The sequence below is a fragment of the Phocoena sinus genome, chromosome 6 (assembly GCF_008692025.1).
Source record: "Phocoena sinus isolate mPhoSin1 chromosome 6, mPhoSin1.pri, whole genome shotgun sequence".
Taxonomy (NCBI): Eukaryota; Metazoa; Chordata; class Mammalia; order Artiodactyla; family Phocoenidae; genus Phocoena; species Phocoena sinus.
Window position 1 is genome coordinate 10,902,962 of NC_045768.1, and position 18,432 is coordinate 10,921,393.

Below are 18,432 nucleotides of genomic sequence, written 5' to 3' on the forward strand. Positions count from 1 at the left end.
TTTCCGGTACGCGGGCCTCTCACTGTTGTGGCCTCTCCCGTTGCGGAGCACAGGCTCCGGACGCCCAGGCTCAGCGGCCATGGCTCACGGGCCTAGCTGCTCTGAGGCATGGGGGATCTTCCTGGACCGGGGCACGAACCTGTGTCCCCTGCATCGACAGGTGGACTCTCAACCACTGCGCCACCAGGGAAGTCCTATGCATGTATTTTAGGGAGATATAAACATTTTTTTTTGCGGTACGCGGGCCTCTCACTGCTGTGGCCTCTCCCGTTGTGGAGCACAGGCTCCATACGCGCAGGCCCAGCAGCCATGGCTCACGGGCCCAGCCGCTCCGCGGCATGTGGGATCTTCCCAGACCAGGACATGAACCCGTGTCCCCTGCATCGGCAGGCGGACTCCCAACCACTGCGCCACCAGGGAAGCCCCCAATATAAACATTTGAATGTAGTACTGATACAGTGAATTTGATAGGCTTTTTGCTTTGGGATTTGATGAATGTACATTCTGTATTAGAAAAATTCATCAGGATGTTCTTGACAAGCCAGATGAATAATGGAATGATAGAGTAGCATTATTTAAGCAATATGTTTGCAACTTTGAAGAATTTTAGAGGTACTTTAAAAAGATAAACCCTTGAGTGATTAACCAGTTATATCTAAGGACTAGACAAGTATCATTACTGTTTTTGGATGCTAATCGTTTGGAGGTTCTGCTGTCTTGAGTGAAAAATCCATGGGCTCTGGAGTTAGACAAAACTATGTTGAACCTCAGGCCTTCTAGCTGTTGGCCATATGCCTTTGGGTTAGTCATTTTCCCTCTCTGAGCCTTGGTTTCCTGGATTTGTAAAATGGGTGTAAGGGGTGGTACCTACCTTAAAGGGTAATTTGGAAGAGTAAGTGGAAGAATGTACTCGGCACAGTGCCTGCAAACAGTAAATGTAAGTTACCTTTTCTCCTTCTTTTAGAATAGAATTTCTAGTGAAGTATAATGAGTGAAAATGTGCTACTTAGTACACTTCTTATTGACACAGCAGTGAAGTTTATGGAAGATGCTCATGTGAACAGTTTTATGGCGTCATTTTGAATTTTATTTGCAGTATAATTGCTTGTTTCATAATTGATTTGCTTTGAACTAGAGGTTGAAAAAACAAAGTACTGAGTTATTATTGGTTGCCCACTGCATTGGTAGTTCTGAAAGGGTTAAGCTTTTTTTTTGCGATACCCGGGCCTCTCACTGTTGTGGCCTGTTCCGTTGTGGAGCACAGCCTCCGGACGCTCAGGCTCAGCGGTCATGGCTCATGGGCCCAGCCGCTCCGCGGCATGTGGGTTCCTCCCGGACCGGGGCACAAACCCGTGTCCCCTGCATCGGCAGGCAGACTCTCAACCATTGCGCCACCAGGGAATCCCAGGGTTAAGCTTTTGATAACTGTTTGTGTAAGTTAGAAAGAGGGGTAGAATCCAATCAGGTTAACATTCATCATGGGTTTCCTGCATACCAGGCACTGTGCTAGCAGTTTCTCCTGTGCAAAGAGTCTTTTAATCCTCAAAACTGCCCTAGTGCTAGATGGTTTTAGGCCTTTTTTGCAGATGAGGAAATTGGGACTTAAAAATGTTGAGTGACTTTACCACTAGGGTAACATAGCTGTAAGTAACAAGACTAGATTCATACCTGGATCTCCTGGATCTTAATTCTCTTGCCTCTGCCTCTTCCCTCCTTCTCCCCAGCCCCCATCACCATGATCAATATGGCAGATATATCCATCGGCTCCAGAAGTTTCCTTATGCCCTTTTGGAAGGCTCCCTCTTCCCCCAAAGAACCTTAAGTAACAGTGTATCTGAAGGCCATGTGTACCTGGGGTCCCAGGAAAAGGCGGTTGCAGAGGCCTCATGGAACGGTATCTGAGTTGGAAGCACCTCATGATCGGACTCACCTGCCCCATCCTGTCTCTGCTTGTCTGCTTTACTTAGGCCTGTCTGCTTCCGCTTCCTCAGAACTGTACCTTGCACATGGCCAAACCCTCGTGACCATGAATCTCCCTTAGAGCTTCCTTCTTTACAGTCTTTTGGCTCTTGCCCCCGTAGGTAACTACTCCCTTATACTCTTTCTACCACACTCCAGAGGCCAGACAGGAGTATTTTGAAAGCCCTGCCACCAGTGGCATTTACAGGTTGGCTCCAGCCCAGGTCATTTTTTCCAGAACAACCTCAGTATACTTTCATTGGCTTTGCCTTTATCTTGTGCCTTTTTGGTGACACCCTTTAGAGTTCCTGCTGCAGAATATATAATTAAGCTAATCATTGTCTCCCATCAACCCGCCAGAAAAACAGCTGCCAAGAAGTTACAAAAGGCCTTTCTATGAAGGCTGAGTTTGTTTAGAGTTTGGTCAGTGTTCATGACTGATGCTGAAAGTCCAGGTGGCACTCTCTGCTTCTCCCTCTCCTGCACGCCCCCCTGCCTGCTGCTTCCTCCTCTCCCACATTCACCTCCCAGTCCTGCTGTTGGTCCTCCCTCGCCAGCCCAGGCCCACCATCACTGGCACTCCCACCATCACCGGCACTCGCTGGGAATACTATCTCCTGCTTTCCTGTCGCCTGCCTTTGGCCTCTCCTCCCCCACTGCTTCCAGGCTGCACTTTCAAAAAGCACACATCTAACTACATCATTTGCCAACTTAAAATTTTCCATGTCTTCCCATTAGTGTGAAGGGTCAGCTCTCTGCATGGCCTGTGAGGCTGTCTGGGATTCAACCATGCCGAACTAGCTACCTGACCACACCCTTTCTCCTTCCCATTTTCATAGCTTTATTTCTGCCATCACTTCTGCGCCTTGGCTTGGCTGCCATTTACGTGAGTGTCAAGATTCAGCCCAGTCTTTTATCACCCGAGCCCCGTGAGACCTCTGTACGCTCGTAGTTCCATTGTCAGCCTTGCTTCTTAAGGACTCTTACCATATTGTACTTGTTTCCCTCTGGACTCTACACTCTTTGTGGGCAGGATTTGTATCTGTTCAGGACTTATTGCCAGTGTTTGTCATAGTGTCCGTGGAGTGTATTAGTATCAGAGCAGAGCATTAGTAAATGTTTGCTGAACTAAGCTGACCTGTACATTTGTTTCATGGGTTTTGCATCATTTGAAATTTGCCTCATTTTTAGCCATCTTTTTTTTTTTTTTAGCCATCTTTAAATGTCCTAGAACAAGGGTGCTCTGTACTTCCTTGGATCTCCTTCCAGTCCTTCCTGATCCCTGTGAGGCTGTAGAAGCAGGATCATACAGTGTTACAGCCCCTGTAGCCTCCCCATGCACCCTACACTCGGCACAGGTTTCCTACCCTACAGGCTTTGGAGGTAGATAGGCTCGATGTGAACGTGGCTATTTTTTACCTTTGTTGTGACCAATTTACTTCATTTCTCCCCCGCCCACCTCTTTTCAGGCCATAGCCCTTGCAACATCTCCAGGAGTTTATCGGCAGAGTTATCACTGACCGCATTGTTTTATGGAGAGAGAAATATTATTAAGATCTTATTACTACCTGGGGCGGCTTGGTTTTCATTCGGAGGATTGTTGAACATATTTCTCACTCTTTCTTTAAACCCAGTCTTTCTTGTATTTTGTTTTTTTCTCTGATTATATTTGATTCAGTGCAGCCTTGGAAATATATATTTGTATACACATATGCTGTGAATGCTGATTTCTTCTCCTTGTGGAAAGCAATATGTTCCCATCTCTCTTGGTCCTTTTCCCTCTGGAAGCCTAGGTGTTTTTCCTTCCATTTGCTGTCTCAGAATCCAGCAAAACCTCTTGCCCACCACCTTTTTTCCTGTGGTGGGATAGGAAGACATAGGCTTTGGTGGTGCCAGGCACTAACTTGGCACAGATCCTTGAGTCCCACTTACACACAGCTGTGTGCCTTGATTGCACCAGCCAACCATTCTTGCCCCTTAGTTGCCTCTGTGGTATAGGTGGAGATAATGAGGATTAAATAAGTAACATAAGTGTTTGGCTCAGACCCAGGGATGTGGTGGGTGCCATGTTGGTTCTCTCACACCCTTACCTCTTTCCTTCTAACCCTTGAACTCGCTGCCACTTCTCTTTGTAAGTCTGTGTGTCAGGGGCATTCCCTTCCCTTTATTCCTCCCAACAGCCCTTGGACAGAGGCATTATCCCCATTCTGATGGCCCCCTATGGCTCAGAGAGAGTTAAGCACTGTGTTCATTAGTGACCCAGTTCTTCCAGGCTTCTCTTGTTCTGGGATGGCCTTTCCTGGCCCATTGTGGTTGTGCAGCCTTTCATATCTCTCCTAGCCTGGGTTGTGCTCAGGCTTTTGCATCATTCAGTGATCTGGGACAGGCCGAGTTGGCAGGGACTTGGTTGGCAGTTCCTTGAATATGAACTCCCCTTCCCATCCCGGCTGCAAACCTCTTAAATCACTCCTGCACCCTCAGCCGGCTTGTCCTTCATTATTTGCATCATCCAGATCTTGGATGCCACAAAAGCTTCTGAGGGAAGAAATGGCAGCACCATCTAGACCTTAAAGACACAGTCACTAACTCACCCCCGACTCTGGACACACTTAGCACCCGCTGCAGCTCAGTTACACCTGACAATTCAGGTGTTTACACAGGCAGACCGCGTTAACCCAAACAGCTCAAGCCAAAAACAAAACTCAGACACCTTTGCTTTTGTCACACAGTCCACTCTGAAAAAAAAATTAAATTAACTTTTTCCACTGTAAAATATGTGGCTATACAGGGGATACATCAGGTCTGTTGCATGGTACAGGAAGCACACTGCTTTTGGGGGGACTGTTTTAAACACTTTTTCGAGCTGTTTAAATTTTATTCAACCATCAGCCAGGAATGACTCCTTCAGGCCACATCAGTGGCATAGTCAGAACCTCAGCTTGTCAACAGGCCCCTGCAGAACATTGTGTTTAAACCTCTTCCTTTTGTGTGTTTAACTGTCTTTGAATCCTCTTGCTCCCTGGTCCCCAGTTGGGACTGGTGCAGTTAGGGAATTAGCCCATTTTGGTATTGATCTGTTTCATAATTAATTTCATGCTTTAGTTTGGCAAAGCCGTGAATGCATTTGAAGTTGATGTTTCATTTTTTTCATTTGTCGACATTCATGCCAAGCACTGTGCTAGCTGCCTGGGATGGAAATGGCATGATTTTGGTCCTCTTTTTAGAGTCCAGACTCTTGTCACACCCAGACTTTAATCTGTTCTGCTGCAGATCATCAGAGCAATAGCTGTTTTTTGCTGTTTCAAATCAGAGTGACAAAAGATTATGCAGATTTTCCCAAGATGAATTTGGACTGCTTCAATTCTTATTGAGTAAGATCGTTAGTTTTTAGTAAAGGAGCAAACTGTTGTGAACTAAATGATCCTTGTAGATTTAACTGCAAATAGGAAAGTTGTTGAAAATTGTGAGAGAGTTCAGCTGTGATGCCACCCACATCCTTATTCCCCTCGAGCAAAGGTAGGAGAGCCACTGTCCCCTGACTCTTGCCTTGCCGGTGGGACAGAAAGCAAAGGGGTGCCTCTGAAATGCCCTGAAGAACAATAGAGCCAGGGGAGCTTCCTTCTTTATGAAGAAGGCTGAATATTTCTTTCTTTTTCAACCGCCTTAACGTTAGCGCCTCAGCCACATAAATGGAATGTATTTTCCAGCAAATAACCAATTTTATTTTAACTTCCTTAAAAAATTTTAGTTACAAATCTATTGTTTCGAACGACTTGCCATATATGTGTATTTTCAGATTCCAAAGCTGTATTTTAAATAGTATGTTAGGTTTTTAGTCAAATGCATATTTAATATTTCGCCTGCCCCCAATGTAAGTAAAGCACTGTTCAGAAAGTAGAACTGAACAGTAGAATGTCGAGGGTTTATTTAAAGAGTGTTAATTTGATGCTGAACTGTCCAGGGTGCCCATTGGCTGGAGCACCTGCATTTTACTCTGGTGACATTCCCAATCTAAAAATCACTTAAGTGAGAAGAGAAATTTGATTGTAGCTGTAGACAAGAATAATGTGGAAGAGTTTCTTTGCAGCACTACTTTGGACCTGCACCATAGCGGATGCTGAGGTAATCTATCAGTTTGTGAGTGCCTACAAAATGCAACTCTCTAGATAACAGGTTTAAAGTAAAGATTTAATACAGCCTCCATCTCCTGTGATGTTGCAGTGACAGTTTAAAACTCATTCTCTGAATCTCAGCAGACTTTATAGCTAGCAGTGGGCCAATATAAAGTTTAATAGCATTACAACACATAAATCATCTTTTAAAGATGCTACTAGTAGCTGCAATATTAAATGCAGACAATCGCCTGTGTTATAAATAATTTATCAAACACCGTTTCAGATTAGCCTTCCATGCTGAGTTATTTATTTTAGCCTTTTCTGTACGATTCCTAAGGCACTTTTTGAAAGATCCATTACTGGTCAGTTTAATGAACTTGGGGGTCTGTTTTGTCCCCTCAAGCACTTGGGTACAGCTGTGGTGACCATTACATGGCCGACATGGACCGCTTTTTGCCTTTTACAAGTGCTGCCCATTTGTCATGTAGCGGTAAACGGAGCTGCACATTGGAGTCCAGGGACACATTGTGCGATGCAGTGATGGAGACAAACAGATAGCTCTATAAAGTGCTGCTTGTCACAGCTGACTTGTAGTACAAGTAGTACATCACTCTTATTGTAATCTCATTTAAGAAGCAGGGGCGGCCCGGGGGACTGATATTCCCAGTTAGTTTGGTCTTCGTAGCCATAAAGCAGGAAGTGCTCCTTTTATATTCTCTGAACTTTTAGGGGGTGTGCTCTTTGCTTGGATTAATTATTATAGGAGCTTCTCCACAGCACTGTGTGAAGATTTGTCAGCAGGTTTGTTGGGACCTCCTTCTCCTGGCCTGGGGTTTGGTACAGGCAGTCACTCCTTAGAGATAAATTGTGTTTCTAGGAGCCCTCTGGATTGCTTTATTAATAAATAAGTTACCATTTTTTAAGTAATAGCTGTATGCCAGACCCTATAGTAGGTGCTTTCTATACTGCATTTCTATATTACAGAGGAAGAGCATGAACTCAGAGAGGTGAAATGACTTGCCCAAGGTTGCACAGCTGTAAGTAAGTAGGAAACTGGAGATTCAAACCCAGTCTGTCTGCTTCCACATCTGCCAGATGACCTTGAACCTGGGTTGCCCAATTAACTTTCGAGCACCAGGATCATGGTGATCTTTTGGCTGAGCAGCTCAAAGTAAAAGGAAGCTGCCATTGGCGTGGAGAGCCTTTTTTAAAAAAAATTCATTAATTTATTTATTTTAATAGCCTGGGTGAGTCTGGCTGCTCTGTCTACACATTGAATCCAAGTTCCCTTGTGACTAGCAACGTAAATCCATGAGCAGCTGGCCAGGGGAGCATGCTGGCCCGGCAGTGGGAGAAAGCCTTACAGCTGGGGTCACAGGCTCTGCAGGGCCCTCGTCAGAGCCCCTCTGTAGCAGCTGTCCCCAGGCGGATGCTGCTCAGAACTTATTAGGTCACTTTGCCTCTTCCAGAAAAGGGAGATGCAATTTCCTCATGAAGAATGAATCCTAAAGGAAGAAACAATGCTTCTGCATTTATTGTAAGCCAGAGACAGATAAAAATGTGGTGTTTTCCCCACCTCTTGCTTTTAGTTTATGGTTTTTCTCAGTAGTTTTCCTAAATATTTTGTAGCACGTGTTAAAGACAAGACTTGTTTAATTATGAAATTCACTATAAAGAAAACACAGTATGAATATGCCCAGTAGCATATTTGCATATGTGTCTAGAATTCTGGGTATGGAAATACTGTGGTAAAAGACCATATTTGTCATATGATACAATTCCTGGCACATAGTAGGTGTCTGTAAATATTTGTTGAAGACATTAACTATGTAAGTAATGGGCAGACAAAAGAGCCTTGGTAATTTTCACTCTGCCTTTTGAGGGTTTTTGGTGGAGGTGAGGAATATGTGAAATAAGACTTTGGATCTTAATATTGATTTCTGCCATATCACATTGTAGAAATGTTTAAGTGGTGGTCTGTGGGCAGTTTGGGAAACAGTGCTTCCCCCTGCCATGGAAATGACCATCAGAGGGACTGCTAGCTGGCTCAAAGAGAAGTTGGCAACCACCATCTTTCTCTTAAACTTGCTCAGGTTCTGAAGATCCTTGCTGATGGGGGAATGACACCCTGAATCAAGGGACTGCTGTCCACTGTCCCCAGCTTGCTCAGGAGCCCCCAGCTCAGAGCTGAGACAGATTACTTATGAGCTGGTGTGGTGCTGTGGCATTCTGGCTCTGGAGCCCAGTGGGCCTGTTTTAACTATTTATTAGCTATGTGACCTTGGGCAAGTCATTGACACTCTCTCAGCCTTAGTTTTTGACAGTACCAACCTCAGAAGATGGTCAAGGGCAGGGGTAAAAATGATGATGATCATCAAAGTGCCTAACTCAGTATTTGGCACATTATAGTAGGTGCTTAGTAAAATGTAAGCTTTATTCCATTTCATAACATCTTCAGTCCTGTGTGTATGAGAGGTGGGTAGGACTGGGGAAAGAAAATCAGAGACTTGTGATATTTCCTTCCTTAATGAATTATCTTCCCTGGAATTGGGGGTGGGAGGAATTTAAACGGTATATTTCTCCAATTTTTATTTATTTTTATTTTATTATTATTAAATTTATTATTTATGGCTGTGTTGGGTCTTCGTTTCTGTGCGAGGGCTTTCTCTAGTTGTGGCAAGCGGGGGCCACTCTTCATCGCGGCGCGCGGGCCTCTCACTATCGCAGCCTCTCTTGTTGCAGAGCACAGGCTCCAGACACACAGGCTCAGTAATTGTGGCTCACGGGCCCAGTTGCTCCACGGCATGTGGGATCTTCCCAGACGAGGGCTCGAACCCGTGTCCCCTGCATTGGCAGGCAGATTCTCAACCACTGAGCCACCCGGGAAGCCCCTTCTCCAATTTTTAAAAGCATTACACTTAAATAATAGCACACATGATAATTTTATGAGTAACTCAGGCTATATGTAATATATTTTACACATTTTTAAGTTTTATAAGTTTATCTACTCACATTAAAGAATATTTGCAAAATAGAGGAAGATTCACCTGTAATCTCAGCATTGTCAGCATCCTGGTATCAGTGGATTGTAATGGATTGATGTCAGGTATGCACGCCTAATATAATGTGTATATTTCAGTTTCTTGTAAGTCTTCCCCCATCTCCGTCCCCAAATATAAAATAATTTGGGAAATTTAAATCTGCAGTACTCAGTGCTGCCAGTAGCATTTGTGACATCCACTTGGTACTATTGGCTGGCTCAAGGCATCAGCAGCAGTGATGACAAAGCAAAATAATAAAACAGCAGAGAAGAGAAGAGGCGATGTAGGTCAGGAGCAGAGGTATAAGCAAGATGCTCTGATACACAGGACGCCCCTCCCCCCCCCCAACCCCGCCCCACGGGTTATTTACTAACAGGCGCAAGTTGGAATGGTTTTGCATTTGTTAAGTTAGTGGTTGGTTTTTGCCGTCTCTGTGGTAGCAGCAGCAGCGGCAGCGGCCATCTCCTGCTCTAAGGTGCTTTATTTGCTACCACCTTCACTGGTTCTGGTAAGGCTTTTGGCCTCCTTAGGCTTGAGAATCCCAGGAGAGAACTTCTGATTAGAGGATCATGTTTGAATGAATTCTGTGGGGCTGTATGTGCACAAGAGAATAACTGGTTCCGTTGACCCCACATAGGTGCTACTCAGGAAGTGGAAAAACCTGGTGGGATAAAGGTCAGAATAACCCCCCCCCCCCCCCCCCCCCCCCCCCCCCGCCCCTGCTGCTGGGTTGCTGAGGATCCCATTTCCAACAGGGCCTTCTCTATCCTTCTCTGAGTCTGAAGAGGGCGCTCATGTCACTGGAATCCCACTTACTGGCTTAGGGCCGGCAGAGGAGCAGGAGCTCTGAGAGCTCTCTCCCATCTTCTCAGGGCTTGAAGACAGTGGACCTGCTCTTTGATCTCAGGCTGGAATTTTGGGCAGGGCATCCGTGTTTCTCCAAGGATGTTACTTGGATGAGCTCTTTACTTCACCTTGCATGTTTATGGACTCTCATGCCCTGGTGTACGGGGAAAGTGGGCTACAGCTCAAGTTAAAGTCTCTTCTTTGGGAGATTGGTTCATTTTTTGTCCTTGTTACATAGAGAGCTTGAACTTGGTGTTCCCCAGGTCCTGCCCTGCTGCCTCTGGCGCCTGCCTTCTGTTTCACTGCCCTGTTTTCTGAGTGCCTGGTGTGCAACCTGTCCTTCAGCCCTCCCTGAAGCTTTACGGACCCCAGCCAGTGTTCTCACAGCTTCTTCTCAGTTATCCGTTAGCCCTTATTACACTGCATTGTAGTTAACCCGAGTCTGATGCTTCTTGGTAAGAAATAGATTAATCTACTTTTCCACCAGTAATTGTTGGAGACTTAGACTTGCTCTTAAAGGAAAAGTAAGAGAGTGATTCAAAGAAAGGAATCACTTCAGTGAACATGCAGACTCATTAGTGGGAGGGGATAGATTCTTTTGGGCAAGAGGTCCCACCCTTGGCTCTGCCGACATTTCCCCAGGGCTGTGTTTTGGTGTTAGTTTTTTCCCCATGATATTGACTTTCTTCATTATGTTACTAGGAAGCAGATTCCAGCCATTTTTGGACATTTTTGATCAGGGGCCTGCAAACTACACCCCACGGGCCAAATCCAGCCCAGCGCCCATTTTTGTTTTACTAAGTTTTATTGGTACAAGCCACGCCCACTTGTTTGCATATTGTCTGTGGCTGTTTTTTGCTACCATGACTGAGTTGAGTAGTTATGACGGAGACTGTGTATCTACAAAGTCTAAAATATTTACTACCTGGCCCTTTGTTAAAAGTTTCCCAACCCCTGTTAGATGATAAATTGCCCTGTCAGCCCACAGTTCTCAGTTATGTGGTGAGCGTCTGACGTGAAGCAGTTTGTTTAAGAGGGAGTGTGCGCGTAAGGAGCTTGAAAGGCCTGGGTCTCTCACTTACCAGCTGATAAACCTTGGGCAGATATTGAGGTACTTTGAGACCTTTCCTTCATTTATAAAACAGGCACTGAAAACAATGCCTACCTCACAGGTTGGCTTTCTCTTTTTTTCCTTTTCCTTTTCTCTTACTGCTTGTGAAAGCACTCTGTGGACGTCAGAACAGGCCTCTGTTTGACTGTGGACACTATTGTTGCTCTTTTCTTTCTCAGGAGGAGGATGCCAAGAAACTGGTGAGTGAAGCCATAGCAGCTGGCATCTTCAATGACCTGGGGTCTGGAAGTAACATTGATCTCTGTGTCATCAGCAAGACCAAGCTTGATTTTCTCCGCCCGTACTCAGTGCCTAACAAGAAGGGGACCAGGTGAGTGAAGGAGATGCTTCCTGTGGCCACCCTTGTTATATTCATGGCATCCGGACAGGGTTTTCTTGATCTTACCCACGTTAAGTAAAGCCAGAGTCCCTAAGCCAGCTTTATTCAAGAGACCTTTGAATCATTATTTGTTTTATGATTGTGGGCTGCTGTCAGGTGTAGAAAAGTGATACAATTTGTAAAATGTTGATGGACAGACTCCTAGACTGGGGATTGCGGGGAGAGCTTTGAATCACGTGCTGTCCTTTCTCTAGTCTCTTAAAGATGCCTCAGAATTCCGTATGAAATTCTGTAAGAAGGTACATTCTCCAGGGCATCTGACCCATAGCTTTTCCTCAGAGTGGTTTTCATTCCCTAGATGGTTATCAACCATTGGTTAAGAGTCTCTGAAAGTTAGCCTTGGGAGCTAACTGTTGCTTCCTGCTCTGGAGGGAGCCATGCCATTTAGCCCATGGCATATGCCGAGCAGGCACTGCTCTCCGTGGTGCAGTCCAGCTCGGAGTCAGGGGCGAGCTTATAGTTGATTTGCTGGCGGAACTGGAAGATGTCCAGCCCTGGTGGCGGGTGAGCTGCTCATCACCAGTCCTGTATGGCCGTCCAGCTGCCTGACCTCTTCCTGAAGGCTGAGCTGCTCAAAATGTGGCTTCTGAGCTCTGCTCCAGCGTCTTCATCTGAATGCACACAGCAGCATTTATAAACTGAGCCCCAAGCTCCGCTGGAGGAGAGCAAGCACATCACCAGCCGCGATGGTGCTTTAACTCCCACCACATGTACTCAACTCCAAGTCAGGAGTAATTCACAGGGAACAAATAGGACATTGAGAACCAGCAGGTATTCACCGCAGTGTGCGCTCAGCATTGTGAAGACGTGTTCACGATGGGGTAGGGCAGCACAGCAGCAAAGAGCTCTGGCTCGGGGTGGGGACCTGTCATGGCCTGGTGTGGTGACTTTGGGCACGTGTCTTGGAAATGATGGGGCTAGACCAGGTGATCGCTAATGAGCCCATGGAATTCTCGGGCCCTAGGTGGGGAGGGAAGCAACCTTTCAGGCCTGGGGCTGTGTTGGACCTGGCCTTGCAAGTTCCCATCGGCTCCTCTGCAGCCCTGTTTTGCAACCCACTGTTGCTTCAGGTAGAAGCCCTCCCTTCGTGCTGCTGAAATAGGTGCTGTAAGCCAGGATGGTGAGGAGGCTCTTGTTGTGTCCAGACCTCCCACAGACGTTGTGGTTCAGATGAGTCAGGCGCACGGAAGTCACATGGGGCTCTGGCTCCAAGGCCACAAGCTGCCACGGGTCCATCCAGTGTGGGGGAAGGAACAGCGTCTTCACACCAGCAGGGGAGGGGCGGGGCACATCTTAAAAAGGTGCTGCTGCTCAGATCCTTTCAGAGAACTTTGTGGGGACTGTGGGAAGGTTTCGCAGAAATAAAGGCCAGCTTTTCTTGGCTGTGCCTACTCCTGGTTTTGTACAGAGCTCTGTTGTGTCGCCCTCTTCGAGCACAAGCTCCCATTTGAGAGGCTGGCTTTTCAGGGAGCACGTAGTCGTGGCACAGCCAGCAGCCTCCTCTTAGTCCATGTCAGGCTGACAGAAATAGTGTCCCAGCTGGGGACAGATAAGAGACAGCTGGACTTGTGCTGCTGCTTGACAGTGTTGTAATTCCTGGCCCCACTGTAAAATCAGCCGTTGAGATTTTTATCTTCTAGACTGCCTTGTGCTCAGAGAAACCTCTGTCAGATTCACCTTGAGAAGGGTGGTGTTGGGTGTGTCCTCGTGCTGATCTACCATGTCCCTGTGGGGACAGTTAACTCTCCCTTCTTGAGTCTCAAGAGTGTGGTCAAAAGTGACAAGCCCAGGGCTTCCCCGGTGGTGCAGTGGTTGAGAGTCCGCCTGCCGATGCAGGGGACGTGGGTTCGTGCCCCGGTCCGGGAGGATCCCACATGCCGCGGAGCGGTTGGGCCCGTGAGCCATGGCCGCTGGGCCTGCGCGTCCGGAGCCTGTGCTCCGCAACGGGAGAGGCCACAGCAGTGAGAGGCCCACGTACCGCAAAAAAAAAAAAAAAAAAAAAAAAAAAAGGTGACAAGCCCAGCGTCTGGCTGCGGGTCATTTTTATACTGTTTATGCTTCCAAATATTTTTAAAGTGTTTAAGGTAACAGTTATGTCATTCTTGTTACTTCAAGAGAGTGGCCATGGCAGCTTAATGAAAGGATTCGCTTCCTCCTGGTTACTGAAAGGTACTTTAGGGAGGTTGAAGCTTGAAGGCAGAGGCCCAAATGCTTTCCAGCATCTTCTGGGGATGGTGAGGTGGGGAAGGAGATTTGAATGTCCACCTAGTGCCAGGTGCTCTGTATTATCTCTTTTCATGTGCATCATGTCTACGAGGTATCCCCATTTTGTAGCACTTGAAAGCCGAGGAAAGTGAACCTTGCGGGAGCTGAATCCTCCCAAGGTCGCAGAACTGGGAGTCAGGAGAGCCAGGATTCCAGTCCAGGCCTGCTTGCTGCCTGCATACTTGTCCCTCTCTCCAGCCCTCCATCAGGCCCCTTGGGGGGATCCTAACTCTCTGCGTTTGTTTTTCTCTCATTAGGTTTGGCCGGTACAGGTGTGAGAAAGGGACCACTGCAGTCCTCACCGAAAAAGTCACTACTTTGGAAATTGAGGTGCTGGAAGAAACAGTCCAAACAATGGACACTTCTTGAATGGTGTTGGTGGATGTCTGGTTATTGCTCTAGAAGACTGGGGGCAATGGAGGCTCCCCCTGTAAGACATTCGGCCAGTGTTTGCTGAATGAACCCATTAAAAATGAAAACCAAGTTAAGTGGCTGAAGTCTCGGGGCTGTGTGGTTTTTTGGGCTGCTAAGGCCCATCGACCTGGCCTCCCCTTCAGGATGTTAATCCCTCCCTGAATACTACTCTGCGTTCAGGTGGGTGTTAAGAGCAGTTTAACCCTTCTAAAAACAGATGAGGCCTCATTTGTTGCAGGAAGTCAGACTGGGTTGCTCTGATTCTTCAGTTGAACATTTATTACACGCAGCCCTTGTGCTAACTTACTTTCTTTTTGTTCAGGGTAGTCCCAGGTTTTTGTTTTTTGTTTTTTTAGGATGAGTGAGTGCAGCGCAGCCTTTTACCCCAAAAGCCAAGTAGGAAAGAAATAGAGATGATCAGTTCTGAGTACCAAGAAAAAGCAGGTAGGTGGACAGTTTTGCTTTGCTATAGCTGCATGAACCTGGGTGAACTCCACTTCGTTTGGCCAGTTTCACGAAGTCAAAAGAATGCTTTGAGCCTTACTATCTGTAATAATTAGGATATGATCGTTTCTCAAACACTCAAGCCTGGTGAATGGTTGAAATTGTATACCTCCAGAGGGTCCAAGTAGTAGGCAGAATTGTTCTCATGGTGTCAAAAGCGGATGGCATGCAGAAAGCAAGTTCATCTGTGTCCAACGCTGATACTGCCAAGGGAGACAGACACAGTAGGGATTCTGAGAGCCATAAGCAGAGTATTTGCAAAAAAATCTGTCTGGGATCAGAAAAACTTTCAGTGGTGAGTGCCTGACTGTCCCCCAGAGCGAGCATGGCTGGGGGGACAAGAGAAAGAGGCCTGGTGCCATGGTCTTCCAGAGTGAGCCCACTCTTGGGCCAGCCTCCCTCGTTAAACTGCCAGGAGTGGGTGGGGAGAACAATGGAATTATTTAGGATAGCCACTTGGCTGACCATTTATCAAAATTATCTGGGGAGCTTAAAAAAATTCCCAGATTACTTAGAATGTCTGGGGCCTGAGAAATTGTGTTTTTAAAGGAGGCTCTAGAAATGGTGCTGCGGTGTGAAGCTGTTGTAAAATTACTCATGAATCGTACTCATTCACAGAAGGAACCCCACTTACCCCATTTTATTTCAACCATGGAGAATGAGTACAAAGCAGAGGCTGCATCTGAAGAAAATTTCTCAAACCCGACAGTGTTACAGTAGAACAGAGTTCACACGTGGAAACAGCGCAGTGGCCCAGCCCAAATCCTTTATCCCCAGGGAGGCCTGGTCAGAGCTCCTGATCAGGACACCAGTGGAGTGGACAGGCGTGTACTCTTTCTGGAGGGCTGAACTGTCACTAAGTCGTGGGTGACAACTTAGACCATTTGAGGATTAACTTGAGTGTAAAAACAAAATTCAAACTATTTCCTTCAGAGCTTGAGTTTTCCTTAAGTTCACATTTATAAATTAGTCTTCACAGTTAATCCTATTTGGGAACAAGAAATAAATGAACACATTTCTGGTTTCCTACAAATAATACAGTTGTACATTAACTCTTGACTTACATGGTCCATGGACTTGAGCTTTGTGAAGGGGTGAGTGGCTACCATTTTTGGATCGTCTACAATGTACTGTAAGGTAACTTACATATTTTATTTCAGATTCTGTCAGCAACCCTGAAGGTAGATGTTATTAGTCCCATTTTACAGATGAGGCAACAGGCTCAGAGAGGCTAAGAAACTTGCCCAGGGTCATGCTAGGAAGGTGCAGAACCAGAACTTGTACAGAGAATAGCCTGAGGGCAAAGCCCGCATATTTTTCGTATCCTGTGCTTCCTTCTCATGGAGGAAAACACTTAACACTGATCATTAAATGAACTGCCAGCATTCAAGCAGGTGAGGTGCCTAGTACTAGCAGGTGTTCAGGAGAGGATGGCTGAGCCGGGCTGCACAGAAAACACTCATGGCTTTCAAATACTATTTGCCTCTATACCAGATGCTGGGTTCGCCTCATCGTCATTCATCAAGTTATAAACGTAGATAAAAATATTAGGAAAATCTCCACTCTACTTAAAAAATTATTTCCACTTTCCCCCCTTACAAGGGAGTAAATTAAGCACACAGCTTGATTGTTTGAAAAGATTCTAAGAGCTAAACCAAACTTACTACTAACCATTTTAAAAGGCTCACTACAAATCACACAGTCTCCTGGATTCTCCTGTTAGTTCAAACCTTGACAGGTCACTGAAGGAATTATCCGAAAGATTCACATTACAATCCAGATATAAGAGGTGCCTCAGTGGCTCACCGAACCATCCACCATTGTTAACAACCCAGCTGAGAGTGTTCACAACAGTTTAAAGAAAGGACTTTCAAATTTGACCACCAGTAACACGTGACCAGTGCCCCTCCCCCCAGCAGCCCTGTATTCACCATCTGCTGTAAAGCCCAGCCCCTCTTTGGGGAACCTGCTGAACCCTCTTGTCTTAGTTGGTCTCGGCTACCAGGTGGCCACTTTGGAGAGAAGACTCAGGTAAGGCAGAGCGGTGCGGCTTCTGAGAAGGCGCGCTGCATCCACACTCAGGTGCTCGAAGTCCACACGTGCATCTGTTTGGCAACCTGGTGCACGTAGCTGATGTCGGGTCTCTGGTTGGGGTCGGGGTGGATGCACATACTGACCAATTCTCGTAACTGCAAGGGAGAGAATGATACGTATTATTCGTAAGCAGCCTTGTCGAGGCTCTGCGTTAACTCATGAACCCTCAGGGCAACTAGAAGATGAGGAATGGCGCTCAAGACAGGTGAGTGGTGGGCGAGGAGTCACAGTCACCAGGGGAGAGCAGGACCCGCACCAGGCCTGTCTGGCCCCAAAGGCCGTGCCTGGAGACCCTGAGAGTGGTATCTCCAAATAATTTTGAACTTTCAACTGCCTACACTACTGGCTAGATATGTGTGTACAGTGTGTGTGTCTGCTGTCAGTCATGGCAGATGCCCAAACCAGAGGACAAGACTCAAGGCAAGGGCTTATTGATCATAGTAAATGTATTAACATGCAGCAGAGCTGCAGTCTGCCTACCCCCTGGCCTCTTTATTGTGCTCATGAAAGACGGAGCTTTTAATTATACAGACACTGAAGGCTGCTCCTGCCTCGGGGTGGGGGAGGGGCACCTTGATCCTCTGATCACCTCCATTCTTCTGATAGCCAGAGTGCCAATTATTTTAATGGTAATTAAAATAATGACCTTAAAAAGCCTACATCTTAACTTGCATCACTGGGCTCACTGCAATTTTTTCATTTAAATACCTGCTGCTGGAGGGGCTGGCCAGGGCCGCAGCAGGGAGAGGGGAGATCCTGACTAAGGGGGCTCACGGGGACTCTGCGGCCATGGTCAGCAAGTCTGGGGTGGGCACGAGGGTCATGCGGAGGCCCGGGCTACGGTGTACACTCCCTGTTTCACTCCTGAGGTGTTCTAGGCCGAGGGGCCTGGGGTTGCTCCCCCAGGAGATGCTCCAAACTGCCTGCTGCCTTTCTGGGGATTTCACTGCTTTATAAACACTCGGAAGCCCCTGGGCAGATGCAGCTGCGCCTGCAGCCGGCTTGGACACTCCTGGAGTCTGAGGTTGCCCACGATGAGACCATACACTTCAGAACCTTACAGTATTCAGGGGAAGGTAGCTGTGGTTGGCCTCTGACAGGTTAAAGTGCCCAGGAGAACCACATTAAGGTAAAGTCTCTGTGGCCCGAATTGCTCATTTGTAAACCACACAGTTGGCAATAAGTGCATGTTTGTAAAGTTCACAAGAGAAAGTGTCTTATTTCCATTTCTAAGAGGACATACAACTTCAAAAGTGAGGTGTGCCGAGGAGCTCCAGTGCTAAGAATTAGCACCTCCAGAAGTTGCACGTAACCAGTGAAAGCCAGGTGCTCTGGGGAGTAGGAGCTCTGGATGCTGAAGGACTGACTTGGGAGGGAAGAGGGCTGAGGGCTTTATGTGGACTCGTTCATTTCAGCTTCATAACCATGAGGCAGACGTTATGGTTCCCATTTATAGATGGGGAAACTGAGGCACAGAGAAGTTGTCATTTGCTCCAGGTGGCATGGCTCCTAGCTTCTTAACAAATTCCAACAAACAAAATTCCAAATTCTAACGAAAGATGGGGAAGAAAAACCAAATGCAACTATTAACTTGGTGAAGAGCTCTAACTAGTTTTTCCTTTCCTGCCAACTTCCACTCCGGAGCATAAATACTTCCTCCAGAGGTACTCATAAGAACTCTGT

General features: G+C 46.7%; 2 protein-coding genes across 4 annotated transcripts in view; one reads left to right on the top strand and one right to left on the bottom strand.

Moving 5' to 3' along the window:
* Positions 1–14,234, top strand: part of PSMB7 (proteasome 20S subunit beta 7) — a 61,655-nt gene extending 47,421 nt beyond the window's left edge. The window contains exons 7-8 of the mRNA XM_032634217.1: positions 11,252–11,403; positions 13,995–14,234. Coding sequence (XP_032490108.1) covers positions 11,252–11,403; positions 13,995–14,106 — 264 coding nt within the window. The 3' untranslated portion in view covers positions 14,107–14,234. The remainder of the gene's footprint in view (positions 1–11,251; positions 11,404–13,994) is intronic.
* Positions 14,235–15,266: 1,032 nt separating this feature from the next.
* Positions 15,267–18,432, bottom strand: part of NEK6 (NIMA related kinase 6) — an 85,631-nt gene continuing 82,465 nt past the window's right edge. For 2 of the 3 annotated variants that reach the window (XM_032634215.1, XM_032634214.1), the window contains exon 10: positions 15,267–16,844. In XM_032634215.1, the coding sequence (XP_032490106.1) occupies positions 16,734–16,844 (111 nt within the window). In that variant the 3' untranslated portion in view covers positions 15,267–16,733. The remainder of the gene's footprint in view (positions 16,845–18,432) is intronic. The other variant, XM_032634216.1, reaches the window with a different exon arrangement.